The 18,434-nt window shown below is 44.6% G+C and overlaps 1 protein-coding gene across 1 annotated transcript in view; it reads right to left on the bottom strand.

The window, feature by feature from the left end:
* LOC130569733 (arf-GAP with Rho-GAP domain, ANK repeat and PH domain-containing protein 1-like) overlaps positions 1-12,302 on the bottom strand; it is a 71,535-nt gene extending 59,233 nt beyond the window's left edge. Inside the window, exons 1-11 of the mRNA XM_057359557.1 lie at positions 12,180-12,302; positions 11,123-11,205; positions 10,987-11,036; positions 10,571-10,793; positions 10,326-10,430; positions 10,000-10,125; positions 9,834-9,894; positions 9,613-9,733; positions 9,334-9,491; positions 7,680-7,786; positions 7,295-7,580 (exon numbers count right to left, since the gene is read on the bottom strand). Coding sequence (XP_057215540.1) covers positions 7,295-7,580; positions 7,680-7,786; positions 9,334-9,491; positions 9,613-9,733; positions 9,834-9,894; positions 10,000-10,125; positions 10,326-10,430; positions 10,571-10,793; positions 10,987-11,036; positions 11,123-11,205 — 1,320 coding nt within the window. The 5' untranslated portion in view covers positions 12,180-12,302. The remainder of the gene's footprint in view (positions 1-7,294; positions 7,581-7,679; positions 7,787-9,333; positions 9,492-9,612; positions 9,734-9,833; positions 9,895-9,999; positions 10,126-10,325; positions 10,431-10,570; positions 10,794-10,986; positions 11,037-11,122; positions 11,206-12,179) is intronic.
* Between the last annotated feature and the right edge of the window lie 6,132 nt (positions 12,303-18,434).

Raw genomic sequence — 18,434 nt, 5'->3', positions numbered from 1 at the left:
AAGCGACGGTGACTGGCCTGGGCGTGTCAGCCGTGACGCTACCGCGAAATTGTAACCTACCAGTGGGTAGGTAGGGGGTCCCAGAGCTTTCTTGAAAGGTGGGAAGGCCCCTACCTTCGGCCTCACAGGCGGCGGCCTTGTTTCTCTAACAGCGAGAAGCCGCCCGGAACCGTAAGGCCACTGGGTAAGCGCTACTTCCTCAAGCGGGGGATGCGCTACAGAGACCACTTCCTACCACAGGGAGGAGACTAGTGGAGATACCAACATGGTCTCACCGATGGGGGAGAACTCATGGGAAGAAAGTGCGGACTGAAGGAGTTAACCGCGAGGTGGAGGTCCACCTAAGGAGGTCATGGGTTACCAAGGTGGGAACCAGCATGAGGATACATCAGACGGAACCGCCCTGCTGGGGGGTTGCAACGTCTGGTAGCACTAGGTCCGGTTAGAGCTATGTTGCGAATAACTCAGGTGATACCCGGCCTAAGGGGCAGGGCTGCTCTGCCCAGCCCGCCCACAGGAGGTGCTTGCTAGTGATGGATGGAGTGCCTGTTCTTCACCCAGTGGGGGAAGAAGGGAGGCTAGTTAGTACGCTGACCCCCTAGGAGAAAGGGGGGGAAGGTACTGTCACAGGCGTACACCCTACCGGTCGCCGGTCTTGCCTGATGCCCGCAAGACTCGAGCTGACTGGTTTTACGCGGAGGCTGTAGGACCTCGCGAAGGTGATGGGTGTAGCCCAACCCGCAGCTCTGCAAATGTCTGCCAGAGAGGCGCCTCGAGCCAGTGCCCACGAGGAGGCTGTACTCCGTGTGGAGAGAGCTCTCACCCAGTGGGCGTAGGCGAACTAGGACAGGTACGCCATCAGACGCCCATGATCCAGTGCGCAATCTCTGTTTGAGACAGCCCTCCCTAGCTGATCTCCAAAACAGACAAAGAGCTGCTCAGAGCTACTGTGGCTCTGCGTGCGGTCCAAGCAGAGGCGCAATGCGCGTACTGGACACAACACGGATGAGGGTTGGGTCTTCCTCCCCGGTGGGGAGCGCCTGTAAGTTCACCACCTGGTGTCTCGGGGGAGTGGTGGGAACTTTGTGCACTTAGCCGGGCGGGGTCTCAGGATAGCGTGAGAATAACCGGGCCCGAGTTCTAGGCAATCTGTGGACACGAAGAATGCTTGTAGGTCCCTACCCTCTTGAGCGTCCTCCCGAGAGCCGTCTTCATCGTGAAGTGAGAAAGAGCGGCATCTCCGAGGGGCTCCAGGACCGCATCAAGGTCGTAAGAGGGTACGGAACGCGGGGTGATGTACCTTCCCGCGCCCCTAGGAACCAAATGATCAGGTTGATGCTGTCCTAGAGACTACCAGCAACTGGGTCGTGATGAGCGGGCAACAGCGGCTACATACACGTTCAGTGTGGAAAGGGAGAGATTATTCTCGAGTCTCTGGAAGGACCGCAACCACTTGATCAAGCAACTCCGCGGGTCTTCTCTCGAGAAGAGCACCAGGATGAGAAGAGGCACCACTAGGCGTTCGTCACCTAGTGGCCAGGGCCCTAGCCTGAGTAGTGGTCTATAACCGCCGCAGGGTTAGGCCACTCAGGATCTTCCTCGTTCCGTCCAGGGGCCAGACATGGAGGTTCCAGAGGTCTAGCCCGTGATGCCATAACGTGCCCTTCCCCTGGGAAAGCAGGTCCTTCGTCAGGGGAATCGGCCAGGGGGGAGCTGTCGTCAAGAGCATTAGCTCCGAGAACCAAGTCCGGTTGGGCCAGTATGGCGCAACTAGTACACTTGATGCTCCTCTCCCTGACCTTGCACAGGGTCTGTGCATGAGGCTCACTGGGGGAAGACGTACTTCCGCTTGTCCACACGGCCAGCTGTGCGCTAGAGTCCTCCGTGCCGAGGCAGGGAGTACCTTAGCGGCAATGGGTGGTGTCCAGGGTAGGCGAAGGGGTCTACCTGAGCCCGCCCTGACTGTCCCCAATGAGCTGGCTACGCGGGGGTGGAGTCGCCACTCTCCGCGAGGCGTCAACTGACGAGAGAGCACATCGGCTGTCTGGTTCAGGTCACCTGGGATATGTGTGGCCCTGCGGACTCCACAGGAGGAGGCGTCGGGCGAGTCGTGTTAGCTGCCATAAGCGAACGCCACCCTGGCGGTTAAAAACGCTAGGCAGTTGTGCAGTCCGACCGGACCAGCACGTGCTGTTCTGCACAGAGAGGTTGTAACCCCTTCAGTGCGGGTAGCACATCCAACAACTCTAGGCAATTGAATGCCTGCACAGGAGGAGNGTGTTATGGCGTTTTCCATTGGAACCCCATCTGTCGGTTCGACACAACGTCGAGAGACCGACAGAAAGGGAACGTCTCGGTTACGTTTGTAACCTCGGTTCCCTGATGGAGGGAACGAGACGTTGTGTCCTCTTGCCACAACACGTGCTGTCCACTGCAGCAGTCGTGAGAGGTCTCAGGCTCCTCAGAACTAAGGTGAATGAATGAGGCACACCGTCTCCCTTTTATACCCGGATATCCGGGGGCGGAGTCCGGCATGCAAATTTCATTTGCCAATTTTCATTGGCCTTTTCTAGAGAAGTCGGAAGCGATTGGTTCTCAAGGACGAACCCCATCTGTCGGTTCGACACAACATCTCGTTCCCTCCATCAGGGAACCGAGGTTACAAACGTAACCGAGACGTTTTCACTAACGAAGGGTTACATAGGTAACCTAGTTCTGTGAATGAAGTCAAAACGCCACAGTATGGGTCAGCCTTGGCTCAGGATGAGCTGTAAGGAGATGGAATGCCAAATTAACCATGCCCCGCTCGTAATCACGTCTACAAAAACAGGTGTGAACCGGCCACGCCTTTCTCTTTTCTGACTGGTGGCAGGAATTCCCCGAGTTACCACGCCGTGTGGCGTGTTGACTTCATTCACAGAAATAGGTTACTTGCGTAACTCTTCGTTCCATTTCATCTCAGTCAATACGCCACAGTATGGGTCTGTATACCCATACTGTGGGTATACACAGTATGGGTATACTGTATACCAACTGTATACCAAATAAGGTCAAAAGGGGAAAAAACAGAAAAGTAGCGGGCCGATAAACCACAAAACCACTTCATGCCATCAAAGCATTTTATTGGTTTTCAAATACACAAATCAGCCACCAGGCATGGCTCAACACAAGAATCTATTCCTGTTCTGCCATCTGCAGAACAAAGGGTGTAACCTTTGAAGCAACATCCAGGCTGTAGAACTATCCAACCTGCTGCTGCACATATCTCCTCTAGAGAGGCACCTCTAAATAGTGCCCAGGAGGCAGCCATTTCTCTGGTAGAATGGGCCACTACTCCTTCAGCGGGAGGCATTCCCATGCCGTGGTAGGCCAACTCTATCAGCCTAACCACCCATTTTGCCAGCCGCTGCCTGGGCACAGGCTGGCCTCTCACCAAGTCCCCAAAGCAGACATACAACTGATTAGTTCGTCTTATCTGCTATGTGCAATTAATGTACCTCCTCGGGGCTCTTACTGGGCAGAGCAAATGCATTCTGGCTGCTTCTGCAGAGGCGATGGGAAGGGGGTAAAAAGATTCCAAGACCAATGGAGACATTGGAACGAGCCAGAACTTTAGGCAGGAATGAGGGATTTGGAAGGAGTGAATTAGATGAGCCTTCATCCCCTAGTCTCAGGCATGCTGGGTGTACAAGGCATGTAGTTCACTGACCCTCCTAATATGGTGGTTTTTCTATTACAGTATTAAGATTTCTTGATTTCTTATATAAATAATACATTTAAGTTAGTAATAGACTTCATGCATTTCTTGTGATATAACAAAGGCAGTGGGCCTCATGGGTTGCTCACCAAGCAGCACCATCGAGCACATGCATAGCACATCGAGCACATGCATAGCATCATGCAAGTAGCACATACAACTGGAGACAATTGTCACAAACACTGGTGTGTTTAGCATCATTGCTAAGGACAATATTACCTTTTTGGGTTGCACAGAATGGACTTAACCATGAGCTCATTGGTAGAAAAAGACAAATATGGTATATAACATGGTATACATCTGCTGCTAATAAAGGAGATGTATAAAACTTATTTTAGGGTTTCGCCATGGTTAAATCCTAACATAGAGAGCCTGACATATAACTGTTGCCGGTGGAGACTTGGTTAAGATATAATGGTAGCGACTCAGAAAGAGGATGGACTAACAAAAAAGGTGATATCATGTGAAACCTGATTGGTAGAAGGTGATGTCAGGCGAAGCATGAGTGGTTAACACTGTGAAAAACAACTTGAAATTACTGTATAAAAGATGGAGTCAGATATGTATTCTTTGGGCATCATCAGATGAACTCTGTGTGTCTCACTTTGCTTGCTCGAGCAAATAACACACACACAGACACACACATATATTCTTTATTTTTTTATTTACCATGCTGTTAATGTCAACGTATTTGATAGAAAATGAACAGTGACACAATAAGTCTCTGTAAGTGCTGTAACTGTTTGTGTGATCACTATAGAAGATTGTGACAGAACCAAATCATTTCTGCTGCATAGCTGCATTTCTCCAGTTGCTAAATATGTTAATGTAGTGATTTCTTCTATTTCTGGTGCTATGGCACTGTTTCTGCGCTGTTTTGGAGATGTTAGCGTGTCTCTAATAGGATCGGTCACAAACATCTAATGTGTTGTGTCTTATTAACTCACTGTCATTCAATTCAATGTCATTTTATTTTATAGCGCTTTTACAATTTGCATTGCATCAAAGCAGCTATAGAAGAAAACCAAAACCAAGATAATCAAAAGTTGAACACACACACACACACACACACAAAATCTGATAAACCTTAAAAGTAATATGGAAATTGTCATGCATTGCAACACATTTCTTCTCACTTTTCGTGTTTCGTCCATTTTCTCTGCTGCTAAAGAAACTCTTAAGTCTCTTAAAAGTCCTCCTCGCTACTCCTAAAATTTTGGACCTTAAGAGCTCTTTTAAGGGTTAAGACGCTTTATGAATTACTTTCTTCTTTACTAGGATATTTTCTGTAATTCTAAGGGGAAACGCCCACATTTCTAAGAATTTTCTTAGAATTTTGTGACTAGGAGCAACTCTTTGCGGTAAGATTTTTCATGAATATGGGCCCAGGTTTTCGTGAATTCTATCTACATTGGGCGATCGATTTTGCCACAACACAGGAAATAGCCAAAGAAATGTTGCTTTTAATTTAAGGAGTTGTATGCCAATTTGCAATTTGTCCAGTAGTTCAAAGGGGGATTTTGTCAGGGCCTTCAGAACAATTCCCAGATCCCATGCGGGAATTAACCGAGACTGAGATGGACGCAATCTACGAGCCCCTTTCAGGAAGCATTTGATAAGAGGTTGAGAGCCCACTGAGCAACCTCCATAGCCTGAGCGGCAGTCAGAAACAGCTGCTACATACTCCCTCAGGGTCGACTCTCTTAGTCCTGATTTCAACATGGACAGGACATATAACAAGACTGATTCTATCTCAACAAGAAACTCTCGGTGCTCCACACGACCAGTCCACCACTGCCCTGACCATCTGAGGACACCACAGTCTGGCCTTAAAACTTACCTTTTTAGACAAGCTTTTAATTTATTTGAACTTATTGTTTCTTTTCTTCTTTTGCTTCTTTTGTTTTTAATTTGTAGCACTTTGAGATTCTTGTTAATATAAAGTGTGTTATAAATAAAAATGAATGATTATTATTATTATTATAAATACACAGATGCAGGGACAAACAGGAAATGAGACACATCTGAAACCAGTTAACAATCACAAGACACAAGGTATGATGGGATATGGAGTCCTTATAAAACAGGCAGAAACATAAAGCAATATGGCGCCCTCAGGTGGAGACCCAGGGCAGTAGAAACAGGCTGTGACAGGATTGTCAAAAATAAATCTGTCAACAAAATTAATAGAAAAGCCCACAAAATCCAAGATATGATTGCAAAAAACTTGTGTGATGTCTTGTTTATTTATCTATATTATAATATATGTTTACATGCTTTTAAATTAAATTTGTGAAACGGTGAAAACTTGTTTTTGTTTGTACTCTCAATTTTACATAAAGTATAATTATTATTACTTTTAAATTACTATTATTGCTTCATTGAAAGAGTTTACAGACTTCAATATTTGTTGGGTATATTTAAAGGTTTTCTGCTTTAAATGTTGAATAATTGCCATTTTTAATTGCAATGTGTTAAGTGGGTAATAAAACACGGAAAATAAGTGCTAGTGTTTGTATTTATTTACCCAAAGATAACAACTTTTTAAATTTTATTTTGTTTTAATATTTATTATTATTTAAGGGTGTTTTTTGAAGTTATGTGGCTCTTTTAGATTAATTTAAGGAGTGTTGGTGTTGGTCTTGTCTTGGTCTCAGCCCCTCAAAGTCTTAGTCTTGTCTTGGTCTCGAAACACTCTGATCTTGGTCTCGGTTTAGGCGTTCTTGACTATAACACTAGTACTCTGTACAATATATGCTAACAATCATTTACTTTTTCTTGTGTCCGCATCATTCTGTGTGTTTTTTACATTTACTTTGTACTGTAAATAAACTGCAAAAAAGAAACAATTTATTCTTTCACACCCTGTCTACACCAGATGCCGATTTGTTGTGTCGTGTTGCATCCAGTGTGGACATGATAATGGGTTCTATTGTCTTTTGCCCTGTCACGCCGTGTTACACCTGCGTTACGCAAGTCTCCTCACATTATTTCTCATAGCTGCCTCACAACATTCCACATTGGCCCATTAAGGGTTGGGTCTTTATCTATTGATGTGTTATGAAACACATCAATATTCATGGCCATTGAAACTCCATCGCATATGGCCTTTCCACAACAAGAAGTATCTTACAAAAGTTAAATCACTACATTGTTTTATGTGAATGAGTGAGCAGAATGTTTTTTTACACCTTGTCGCAAAATCTCTAGCCTACAAGATTCAATACTCAAAAGTCTTGTGAATATATGTTTAGTTTGAGTTTTCTGACCTTATTTCATTGACTGTAATAGTCCCATTAATATGTTTATAAACAACTGAAAAAAGCACAAATGTCAGGACATGTCAAAACTTCTGAAGGGCCCCCAACCCCCTCAGACCCCAGGGGGTTAACCGTTTTTAAAACTGATTTTCAAAAACTCATCATCAGAGATGTCAATATACTGTATATTTCCCACTGTGCCCTCGGTTGGGTTGATTCCCTTAAATGCTGCTTGCATCTATATTTGTTATTGGTTCTGCAGCATAACAAAACTCACCTGAATTAAGGGTTCTGTCCAGACCTTATTATCTAGTTTCAGACTTCGCACTTTGGACCTGTTACTTCCCATGGATCTATGTTCACCTGCGCAGTCCTCGCAGATGACCACCAGCAGATTCACAGATGCCCATTCAGGGTTAGCAGCACCACAGTCGGCACAAACTTTATTCCAGGGACTCGACCACAGCCGATTGGCCACCATACTGCAAGACAGTGCGCTGCGGATCACGTCATTCAGGCAATCCAGCCACATAGTCGCCTCTTTAGATGTTTCTGCAGAGAAACTGTACAAACCTGTTAAGTTACTTTGTGACAACCTGTAAACAGAGCATAGAGACAGATAAGAGACATGTAAGATTTAGAAACTCTTACAGAATACTCACTTAAAGGTCCTGTATGGTGTAATGAGACAAAAGGTGTGGCGGCCAGTCAGCTTCACGGATGCTATATTCATAGATACATATGTCATACCGAGACCTAAACTGAAGTCCTGTTAAACAAAAAGAAAATTCAATACGTAAACTTTGCTTTGTAAACTAGAAGAGTAATGTATATTGGCATAGTTATAAAACCACAGATTTTCAGTATGAAGCGTGCTCCTTTATCTTCACTTTGTGTCAATATTTTAACACACTGTCAAAGACATGATTCACCCTAAAATTTTGCCATGGCAATTTTCTAGAACACAGGAGCATTTAGCAGAATGTTTACATTATTTTTGCATACAACACAACAGAATGTGATATCTGTGTTGGAATAACTGAAAATAGTCATTTTTATTGCTCTTAAGGAATGTAAAACAAGATTTGTATTTTTCAAAAGGATTTTCTGATGGACGGTAGCCTATGCATTTGGTTTGAAGAGATACTGTAGCTGTCCAGTGTAGGGTTGCACGGTGTACCGGTGCTACGGTAGCATCGCGATGCTAAAGCTTCAAAATACCCGCCATGCCTCGGTAGTATCGTAGTACCGTAGTTAATGTTGCATATGCGCATTCAAATTTATTTGAACACTTACATCTGCCTTTTTGCGGTGTTTATCTCCTAAATGAATGTGTGTTTTGAATGTCTCGGACGAGTTAATGATTCAAATTGGTGATTTGAACGAGTTGGTTAAATGATTCACTAACTCAGTGGAAAATTGAAGCCACCTACTGGCCGTTTTAGTTCTGCATTTAAAGTAAGCCTAATATTTTCCTTTATAAAGACTGCTGTATCAATGAAATTTGTCCAACATTGAATTAGTTCCTGCGTGAAAAATGATCTAGTGTACTTTAGTATTTACTACAGTAAACTACTAAAACTCATAGATACTAGTGTTTTTGAGTCTTATCATAGTAAATATTTAAGTATACTTCAGTATTTATAGTATTTACAAATGACTAAATGTAAATGTATTTGCTACAATTTATCCAATTACTACAGTTAATACAACAACATATTCTAGTGCAAAGTATAATACAGTTTACTATAGTAAATACAAAATGTTTCATCTAAATCTGTGTTTTTTGTATAGATTTGAATTATATGGCACAGCATTGTGATATTACTTGGTATCGAGATACTTCAGCTGGTATAGTATCGTAAGACATGTTATGGTACCGTGACAACCCTAGTCCAGTGTAGAGACCTCTATGCATGAAAAGGTTAAAGACATAATAAAATCAAAATGAAAGCTTTGTAGCTTGGGTCCGCATGCTTTAAGACCATCTTGATGCTACTGTATTCTTTGATATGTTCTGCCCAAACTTCTTTTTCACTTCATGTTTATTCAGTAGATAACTTGTCAACACAGAAATGAAACTGTGCTCAACAAGCAAATTCACTGAGCAACTGATATTACATATTTAGTGGATGTATAAAGTTAGTCCCTCACAGTCACCACAAATTAAGTTAACAACCAGAAAGTATCACAAAACAAAACGTATTTCTTTGGCTTTTACATTTTATTTCCTAATGCAATGACATCCAAAAAAAAGTCACAATCACTGTTCTCTTTCGTTTTCAAAAGTTCACAAAAATAAACAACACACCACACCTCTTTATTGCTGTAAATCCAAAGGTTATGTCCACAGATAGCTGCATGCACTTTTTTCCGTGGATCTTTCATGGTCAGTGGCCCATGCTGTTTGGGTGGAGCGACTGGTTCCCCCCCACGAGAGGCAAGGAGAGATGACACCCAACCCTTTTGCACAGCTACACATTTACACAAAACACATTTACAGCAAAGTAAATCTAAGTGTCCCAAGTCTGCGATAACAGACTTGATTTTGTTTATAAGTATACAATAATATTTTCATATTAAAGTTAAGCTTACCTTCACTGTGAGCCATGAACTCAAAGTGTTTTTTCCTAAAGTAGATAGAGAAGTGTCCGTGATCATGCCTGCATATGTTGGTGATGCTTGTTACATGAAACACATATTCTGTGAACTTGTCCTGAGACACAATAAACATTATATTTGTGATTATACAAGTAAGAAGAATGATCAATGAAACAAATGTTTTATTCAATATGACATCATGGACAACAACTCACTGTGCGTTTTTTCCAAAGTGACATGAGCTGACCATCTAGAGTGGCCCAAAGGACATTGTGCCTACAAGACAATGCTGTTTTATAATTTCATAATCTCTTTGCGCTTTCAATTGTTTGCACCCATTTATCACTTTATAGATTTATGTGATTATATAGAGTTTGTTACTTGCGTCCCTTCCATACGTCCAGCCAGCTGGATTGTGCCACCACACTTTCACAATGAGATGTAGCAGCTATCTTATGTAACCGCGATAATGTCTGCTTCCTTCTGCTCACACGAATGGTAGCAGCACTGCACACAATTGGGCAATTTGGAATGCTATGAAAAGTCTGTTAGCACAGATTTTTTACATAATACAATGAAAAGGAAATACAATCAGTTTACCCTCATGAAAACAGTTTAGAACACTCCATTGTTTTTATTTAGCATAAAAAATGAATTATGAGACACACAACCAGGGCTCTATTTACCATAAACTAATCTTAACATACCGTGGTTTATTGGGCCTGTCGGGGTTCTTCTGTGATTTGGGATCGTGACACATGTCTTCGCTTCTAACAAGCCCTATTTGAACATCCATCATCTGGTCTGTAGAACTACAGAAGAGGTTATCAACATAGGGCAAAATTAATTATGAGAATTTATAGATTTTACTCAATGATGTATTTCTTGGAACATGCCATCTTTTAAACAACAACAACAAAAAACAAGGAGAAAAGCAGTTAAGAAACATTACCCTGCTTTGTTGGAATTCTGGTGCTGCTTACTGAGAGATTTTGGTAAATCTGGGGACACTTGGTTGAGAGATTCATTGAGAGATTTTGGTGAGACTGGAATCACAGTGAAATCCTCACAAGCTATAGAGGCAGCATTTTCTTGAAGGCCAGGAGAGGCAGAGATGGTATGCAGTTGACTAAATGGCTCTTCCACACTAATCTTATGTTTGTAATTAACCTCTTCTGTGAAAAACATGAAACATCTTGAGGCAAAACCCAATATAAAATAAGGTGATGCATAAATACTATAGTAACTGAAAGCTGAGCCAAAACTGACTTTTTTTGTCATACAGTACTTTAAAAAAAGATAAATTATGGGAGTTTTTTGTACTGATAAATAATACTGCTGTTGCGGAGAAGTCATAACAAAAAGTACCTTCAAAATTCATCTTTGTATCAGCCTGAACATCTGGACCAACACCATCACTGTAAAATATTTGAACGTAGTAAGCTTGTTTTATCCATCAGGGCATTAAGTACACAGTTATAGACCATAAACTCCATCTTCTCACCTTGTTGATGCACCCATTCCAAGCAAGTATCTTGCTCGTGGTTTTGGCACAGGTATCCTATCAGATAAATCTGATACAGACATCTGTAATGATACAGTGTACCTCTCTTTTAGCGGTGTCCAGACTTGAGAGGGTTACATATTCCGTTACAGTTAAAACTTACTTCATTAAAAATATTCAGGAACTTAATCAAAGCACCACAATGTAAAAGTAATGAAATCTGATTACATTTGGATTCCTTCAATGTCACATATATAAATACAGTCAAATATGAAATATAAAGAAACATTATGGATTTGGTCAAAAATGTAAGATATTTGATGCAAAATATAACCTGTTTAAGAAAATGTCATATAGTTGTAACCTTTAATAAGTGTTATTTTGCAGCTAGAAGGAATATTAGTTTGCACTGTTGTTTGCATGTTCATTCTTTGAAAACAAACCCATTTTTTTCCATAAATTGATAGCATTTTCCCGCGGGCAGCATGGTTTCTCAAATAGCTGCAATTTATTCTGCCTGAGATGAGGTGATGGCTCACGTGAGTCATTACTGACAACAGAACCAGGGATTACTGTATAACCAAGCAGCACTCAAAAATACTTGTTATTGTGCCAAATTACTGATTTATTTCAGTTTTAAATGAAACCACTGTAATCTTAATGTAACGAATTATAGACAGTAACTCGTTTTTGTATCCTGATTACTTAATGCCGTTACTCCTCAACCCTGGCGGTTTCATGAATGTTGTCAAGATTTCATGATAGGTAAAGAATGTAAGCACCAAGATTAAGACTGACTGTCAATTGCATATATAAAACTACCGCACCTCCAATTGTGTGTTGCTGATATAAAATTTTTTACATGTCAATATTTCACGTTACATATATCAAAGGCCAAAACATTTATGGATAGTTCTTCCATAGTAATACTTATAAAACAAAATGTTTTCATTTGAGTTCATTTGGGCTGGTGTTAAAAAGAGGCGGTCAATGCTCACTAAAGTTAAATCAAATAAAACAGATCACATTAAAAATACTTTTAGAGGCTTTTACTTACCTTGAAGCAAGCGTGAGGTGTTCCTAATGAGACGGTGTTTTCTGTGTCTCAAGTCTTACCGGTTTCCCTACTCGAGCACAAGTAGATGGGTTGGGTTAAAGTCAAGTGAACTTAAGCCTATTGGCGCAACAGAAAGCAAACAGGAAAGCACATACAGTATTAGATAGACGTTATTTAATAGACACTTAACCATTTTTACAATTTGAAAGTCTAGATGTTGTTTTGGTAAAGCATACATGACTTTTGCTCTTGGTCTAAAGTTATTTTTTCTTTCATAAACTAAAAATGTAATACATGTGTTACGGCCCAAAGTGTTTTGCGTGTTTGTCCATTAGATGGCGATGCTCCGCGATTTTGGTCTCAGTCAGAACGGTCTCCTTCAGGAACAGGTGCGAGTGTTACTTGTGGGTCCGTGTACTTAGCGGCCAACGGATTTTCATTTTGAAATTAGAAAAACAAAATCGGGCATCAAGCTTTTTTTTGCGTTGATTATAGAAAACGGGAAACGAAAAAAAAACCCGTTGTCCATTTTTTTCAATTGTGTTTATAAATGGTAATCTGGAATTAAAATACACGTGTGAAAAAGTCTCTATTTGTGCAGTTTGTTTGTAGTGACCCGGAAGTGGAAGCTATGGAGTAGTATGATTAACCGTTCTGTTGATGTCTTTGGAACATGTCGTTGCACGAATATGCAGGTTTTATTACAGAAAAAGAAAAGGTTACAACACGAACACAAATGCCACCCCATGAGTGATGCAGTAGTCATTCCCTTACGAAAATTAAACATGTTTTTTTTTTGTGGTACAAGTGTAGTAACCATGGTTTTTTGGTGCATTGATTACTTGGGGCAAAACCATGGTTACTACAGTAACCATCGTTCACTATGGTTTTTACAAAAAACATGGTTTTCAAAACGTCTCCGGTTACTGTCGTAACCTCGGTTCCCTGAGAGGAGGGAACGAGACATTGCGTGCAACGCTAGGGGAATCTCCTTCGCCAAACTTTGCTGAATCCTTATTGAATAACACCAGTGAAAATAAAATGTAACTGGCCAATGCCGGTCAAGATGGCGCTTAGGGGCGTGCGCCACCCCTATATAACTCGCCGTCTGGACCGCATTCCTCAGAATCTTACGACTGAAACATTACAGCGCGACGATCTGAGCACGCGAGCAGGGCAGTTTACGCAATGTCTCATTCCCTCCTCTCAGGGAACCGAGGTTACGACGCTAGGGGAACCGAATAAATTCACGCCGTGAGAGCAGCAAAGAGTGAAAACTCTTTCTCCCCCGCATGATCAGGATAAAAGAGGAGAAAAACCTCCTCCTTCAGCCACAGGGCGTAGCCTCGAGCACGAGTATCAAGCCCATTGGATCCCGCGCAAGTGGGAGCCAATCCGATCGGTCCTAAGTTTTGGCAAAAATTTTACTTTTTAGTGTGAACTGAGCTGTGATGCCGCGCTAGGTTTAGAGCGGCAGGACATACAGCAAATAAATGATGTTAAGGGTGATAGATAGCAGTGCACGGAATAGCTGGGTGCCTGCTAATAAGAACTGCCGGAGGCAGGTTGCCCCCGCCGGAGAAAAAGGACACCTAGTAGCTCGACGAGTGGAATTGAACGGGGCGAAAACAAATACTGTCATTCCGCATAACTGTCTCAAGTCGCAATACATACTGATGGTTCGATACGTCTTTCGCAGCAGATGGCCAAGTATCCGCATCTACGATGTTGAGGGGGTGACGGATATGCTGTATCGACTCGGCAATCAGCGATTAGGCAGCTGTGGGTGGTGCCGAAACATGCAGCACTTGTGCCGCTAGAAAGGACACATCCAGCCTGTAATATCTGGCGAAGGTATTCTGCAAAGACCAGCCGCTGCTGCACAAATGTCCTGAACAGACACCCCTCTCGACCAAGCCCATGAAGAGGTCACAGCTCTAGTAGAGTGGGCCCTAAGATCGATCGGGCAGTCCAAGCCCTGACTGGCGTATGCCAGCGCTATCGCGTCTGTTATCCAATGAGACAACCGCTGCTTTGAAACCGGACGTCCATGAGCTGGTCCACCGTAGCAAACGAACAGCTGGTCAGACTGTCTGAACGCAGCAGACCGCTCAATGTAAATCCTCAAACCTTGCACCGGGCACAGTGCGCGCTGAGCGTAATCCTGCGAGACTGGCGGCTCCGGGGAGAAAGCAGACAGGGATATAACTTGCACTCTAAACGGTTTTGAGAGCGACTTAGGCACATAACCCACTTTAGGTTTGAGCGTGACGCTGCAGTCGTTAGGTCCGAACCGCATGCAGGCATCATCGATAGACAGCGCGTGTATACACGCTTAAGCTACACGCTTAGCAGTGTAGAGAATTTAGCATAAGCCAAATGGTCGGAGTCATTGAAAGAAGAGCCATAAACTCCCCCACTCCCTTTTGTCCTGGTTTCTTTTGCTATCATCATCAAAAGACCATAGCAAAAACCTGGCTCCAGGGGTCTGGTTTTAGAGTTTTGATAACGTTTTGTCTCTCTGTTGGATATTTACGACCCCTATGCTTCAAAGCATTGGTTAGAAGTCTTTGTCTCATCTCTAACTTAACATCTGAGGCTAACCAGAGAAATGTCCCTGACAATAGGAACTTATGTGATTAAACTGTCCTTGTCTATACATATATCTAACTATCTAGGTTGTGTGTTGGCGCTCGTGCCATTTTAAATAGTCGGTCACAGTTAGATATACAAGTTTAATTTAGGCTTTGTTTGTATGCGTTCCATCTGAATGAATCATGACTTGTTGCAATTCAAACCTGTCCATTTTTGACATCTAAATGTTTGTCTTTACAATTCCTCCTTGTTTACATATATTGTGTGACCATAGAACATTCTCTTTTCATTGTTATAATTTGGAATGGTATTATTGTAAAGTTGCCAGGAGGTCATAAAGATGCAAATTAGCTGTTGAGTGGACAAAGAACCTCTTCCCTGCTCAACTCTGATTGGTCGATTCAAACTCAGGTGGGCCTGCCCTCTCGTGAGTTTAAATATCGAGCCTGCTCTCTTCCTCTTTCTCACTTCTCTTCCTCTTTCTCACTTCTCTTCCGGCTTCGTCTCTTCCTCTCGTCTCTTCGGAGACTGCCCTCCCCCCCGGGGGAAAGGATGGAACAATGGACTTCTACTGCCACGTGGTTAAGCCATGCGGGCCGATTCCGCAGTGTGGGCAGGACGTATCCACAACGTCTGCCCCAGCGTACTGGAAGGAGGCATCGTGTCCGTCCCCCTCCTCGATGAGTGTGTTGCACCCATGAGAACACCGGGACAAGCCACACTGGAGAAATTTGCTCTTTTAGAAAAGGAAATTTGCTCGAACACCTCCGGAACTGCCGAGACGCCCAGGGGAGAGTCACTGCAGGAAGGGACCGTCCGCTGTATCACGTCGAAGATTCCAGGAGCAAAATGATCACCAAAGATCGTAGAGAAGCTCATCAGATGCGTAGGCTCTGAAGAACAAAAGGTGAATGAATGAGCACGCCAGCTTCCCTCTTATACCCGGACATGCGGGGAGGAGTCCGGCATGCAAATTTCATTCGCCAATTTTCATTGGCCTTTTCTAAATACTCAGAAGATGATAGGTTCTCAAGACAAACCCCATTCTGTCGGTTCGACACAACGTCGAGAGACTGACAGAAAGGGAACTAGCGCTCCCCCGCATGATCAGGATAAAAGAGGAGAAAAACCTCCCCCTTCAGCCACAGGGCGTAACCTTGAGCATGAGTATCAAGCCCATTGGATCCCGTGCAAGCGGGAGCCAATCCGATTGGTACTAAGTTTTGGCAAAAATTTGCATACCACTTACTTTTTAGTGTGAACTGAGCTGTGATGCCGCGCTAGGTTTAGAGCGCCAGGACATACAGCAAAGAAATGATGTTAAGGGCGATAGATAGCAGCGCACGGAATAGCTGGGCGCCTGCTAATAAGAACTGCCGGAGGCAGGTTGCCCTGCCGTCAAAAAAGGACACCTAGTAGCTCGACGAGTGGAATTGAACGGGGCGAAAACAAATACTGTCATTCCGCATCACCGTCTCAAGTCACAATACATACTGATCCAAGCTATGCAGAAAGCGTCGTCTACCGGCTCATAGGCGTAGACGCTACACCTCCCCCACCGCCTATACGACCTAGCTGAGCACAGCATAGCTAAGCCGTTTAGTCGCTACAGGCAGCTGTGGGTGGTGCCGAAACAGACAGCACTTGTGCCGCTAGGAGGACACATCCAGCCTGTAAAATCTGGCGAAGGTATTCTGCGAAGACCAGCCTGCTGCTGCACAAATGTCCTGAACAGACACCCCTCTCGACCAAGCCCATGAAGAGGCCACAGCTCTAGTAGAGTGAGCCCTAAGATCGATCGGGCAGTCCAAGCCCTGACTGGCTCCCGCAGTCCCGATGATTGCAAGGGCTCGAACGGAGGAAGTGAAAGCGCCTTTAAAACCAAGGCTAGGTCCCAGGGCGGCACCGTAGGAGGGCGAGGGGGGTTTAGTCGTCTCGCGCCCCGTAAAAATCTCACCACCCAAGTATGCTTGCCTACCGAGCGACCGTCAATCGGAGGGTGAAAAGCGGCTTTCATACATAAACTTTCAGCGTAGACGGCGAGCTGCCGGCGTCTAAGCGCTGCTGCAGAAAGGCTAGAATGTCAGATACGGGGCATAGCTCCGGATCGAGCCCGTTTTCCCCGCACCATTTTACAAAAACTGCCCATTTACAAGCGTAAAGGTGCCTCGTAGAGGGAGCTCGCGACTCTGTGATAGTATCCATGGCACGACTCGCTAAACTCCCCAGGGCTCCCTGCCCCCGGTGCCAGATTGTGCCGCTCGCTTGGGTCAGCAGATCCCTCCTCAGCTGAATCGGCCTCGGAGGCGCTGCCAGCAGCTCTATTAGGTCGGGAAACCATGGCTGATTCGTCCATCTCGGGGCGATCAGCGTCACGGCAGCTTTCTCTGTTCTGATTTTGCATAGCACCAACGGTAAAATCTTCACTGGTGGAAATGCATAGAGGCTGGCTCTCGGCCACGGGCTCGTGAGCACATCCCCCCGCAGCGGAGAGCTCGACAGGAAGAAGAACAGAGGGCAATGCGTATTCTTCTCCGTCGCGAAAAGATCGACATCCGCTTTTCCGAACCGATCCCAGATCAAGTTTACTGAATGAGGGTTCAACCTCCATTCCCCGTGAGGGGGGCCGTCCCTCGACAGCATGTCCGCTCCGCAGTTCATCTGACCTGGCACATGCATCGTCCTGATGGAGAGCAGCTGACGATCGGCCCAAAGGAGGAGTTGCACCGCCTGCTCGAAGAGGGCTGGTGAACGGACACCGCCCTGTCAATTTATGTATGACACTACTGACGTGTTGTCCGTACGAATCAGTACATGTTGCGACTCGATCTGCGGGAGAAAGCACTTGAGGGCCAAGAAAACCGCTTTCAACTCTAAGCGGTTGATATGCCACTGTCTCTCTGACTCCAACCAGGAGCCCGAGGCCGGGGCGCCATCACACAGGGCTCCCCATTCCGTCAGAGACGCGTCCGTCGTAACCACTTTCTGCCCTGTTATAAGACCCAACTGGACACCGCGGCGATACATGTCGGTTACGCCAAGGCTTCAGGGTGTTTAGACATCCGCGTGTTACCGCGACTCTCACGTGCCCCGCTAACCAAGCATTTCTCGGCACGCGGGACCTCAGCCAGAGCTGGAGGGGACGCATGAACAACAAACCGAGGTGGCACACTGCGGTTGCTGACGCCATCAGCCCCAGAAGCCTCTGAAACACTTTTAGTGAGACGGGACGTCCCAGACTGAAAAGGCTCAAGGTCGACGTGATACGTTGAACGCGCTCTGGGCTCAGATGAGCGCGCATGGTGATTGAGTCTAAGCACACTCCCAAATACATGATCGACCGGCTGGGGAGAAGCACACTCTTCTGTCTGTTCACACACAGCCCCAAGGCTTTCATGTGCGAAAGGAGCCTGCATACATGGGCATTGAGCATCTCTTGCAAGTGGGCTAAAACTAGCCAATCGTCCAAATAATTCAGAATGCGCATACCGCTCGCTCTCAGAGGGGATAAAGCCGCATCCACTATCTTTGTAAAAGTGGTGCCCTCGAATGCAAACCTCAGAAAGCGCCTGTGGCGAGGGGCTATTTGAATATGAAAGTATGCATCTTTTAGATCCACTGAAATAAACCAGTCCCCGGGCCGAGTCAGCGCGAGGATCT

This window comes from Triplophysa rosa, linkage group LG19 (assembly GCF_024868665.1).
Source record: "Triplophysa rosa linkage group LG19, Trosa_1v2, whole genome shotgun sequence".
In the NCBI taxonomy this organism is placed as follows: domain Eukaryota; kingdom Metazoa; phylum Chordata; class Actinopteri; order Cypriniformes; family Nemacheilidae; genus Triplophysa; species Triplophysa rosa.
Note: the sequence above shows the minus strand (reverse complement) of the source record. Positions and strands in the feature narration are given on the sequence as shown.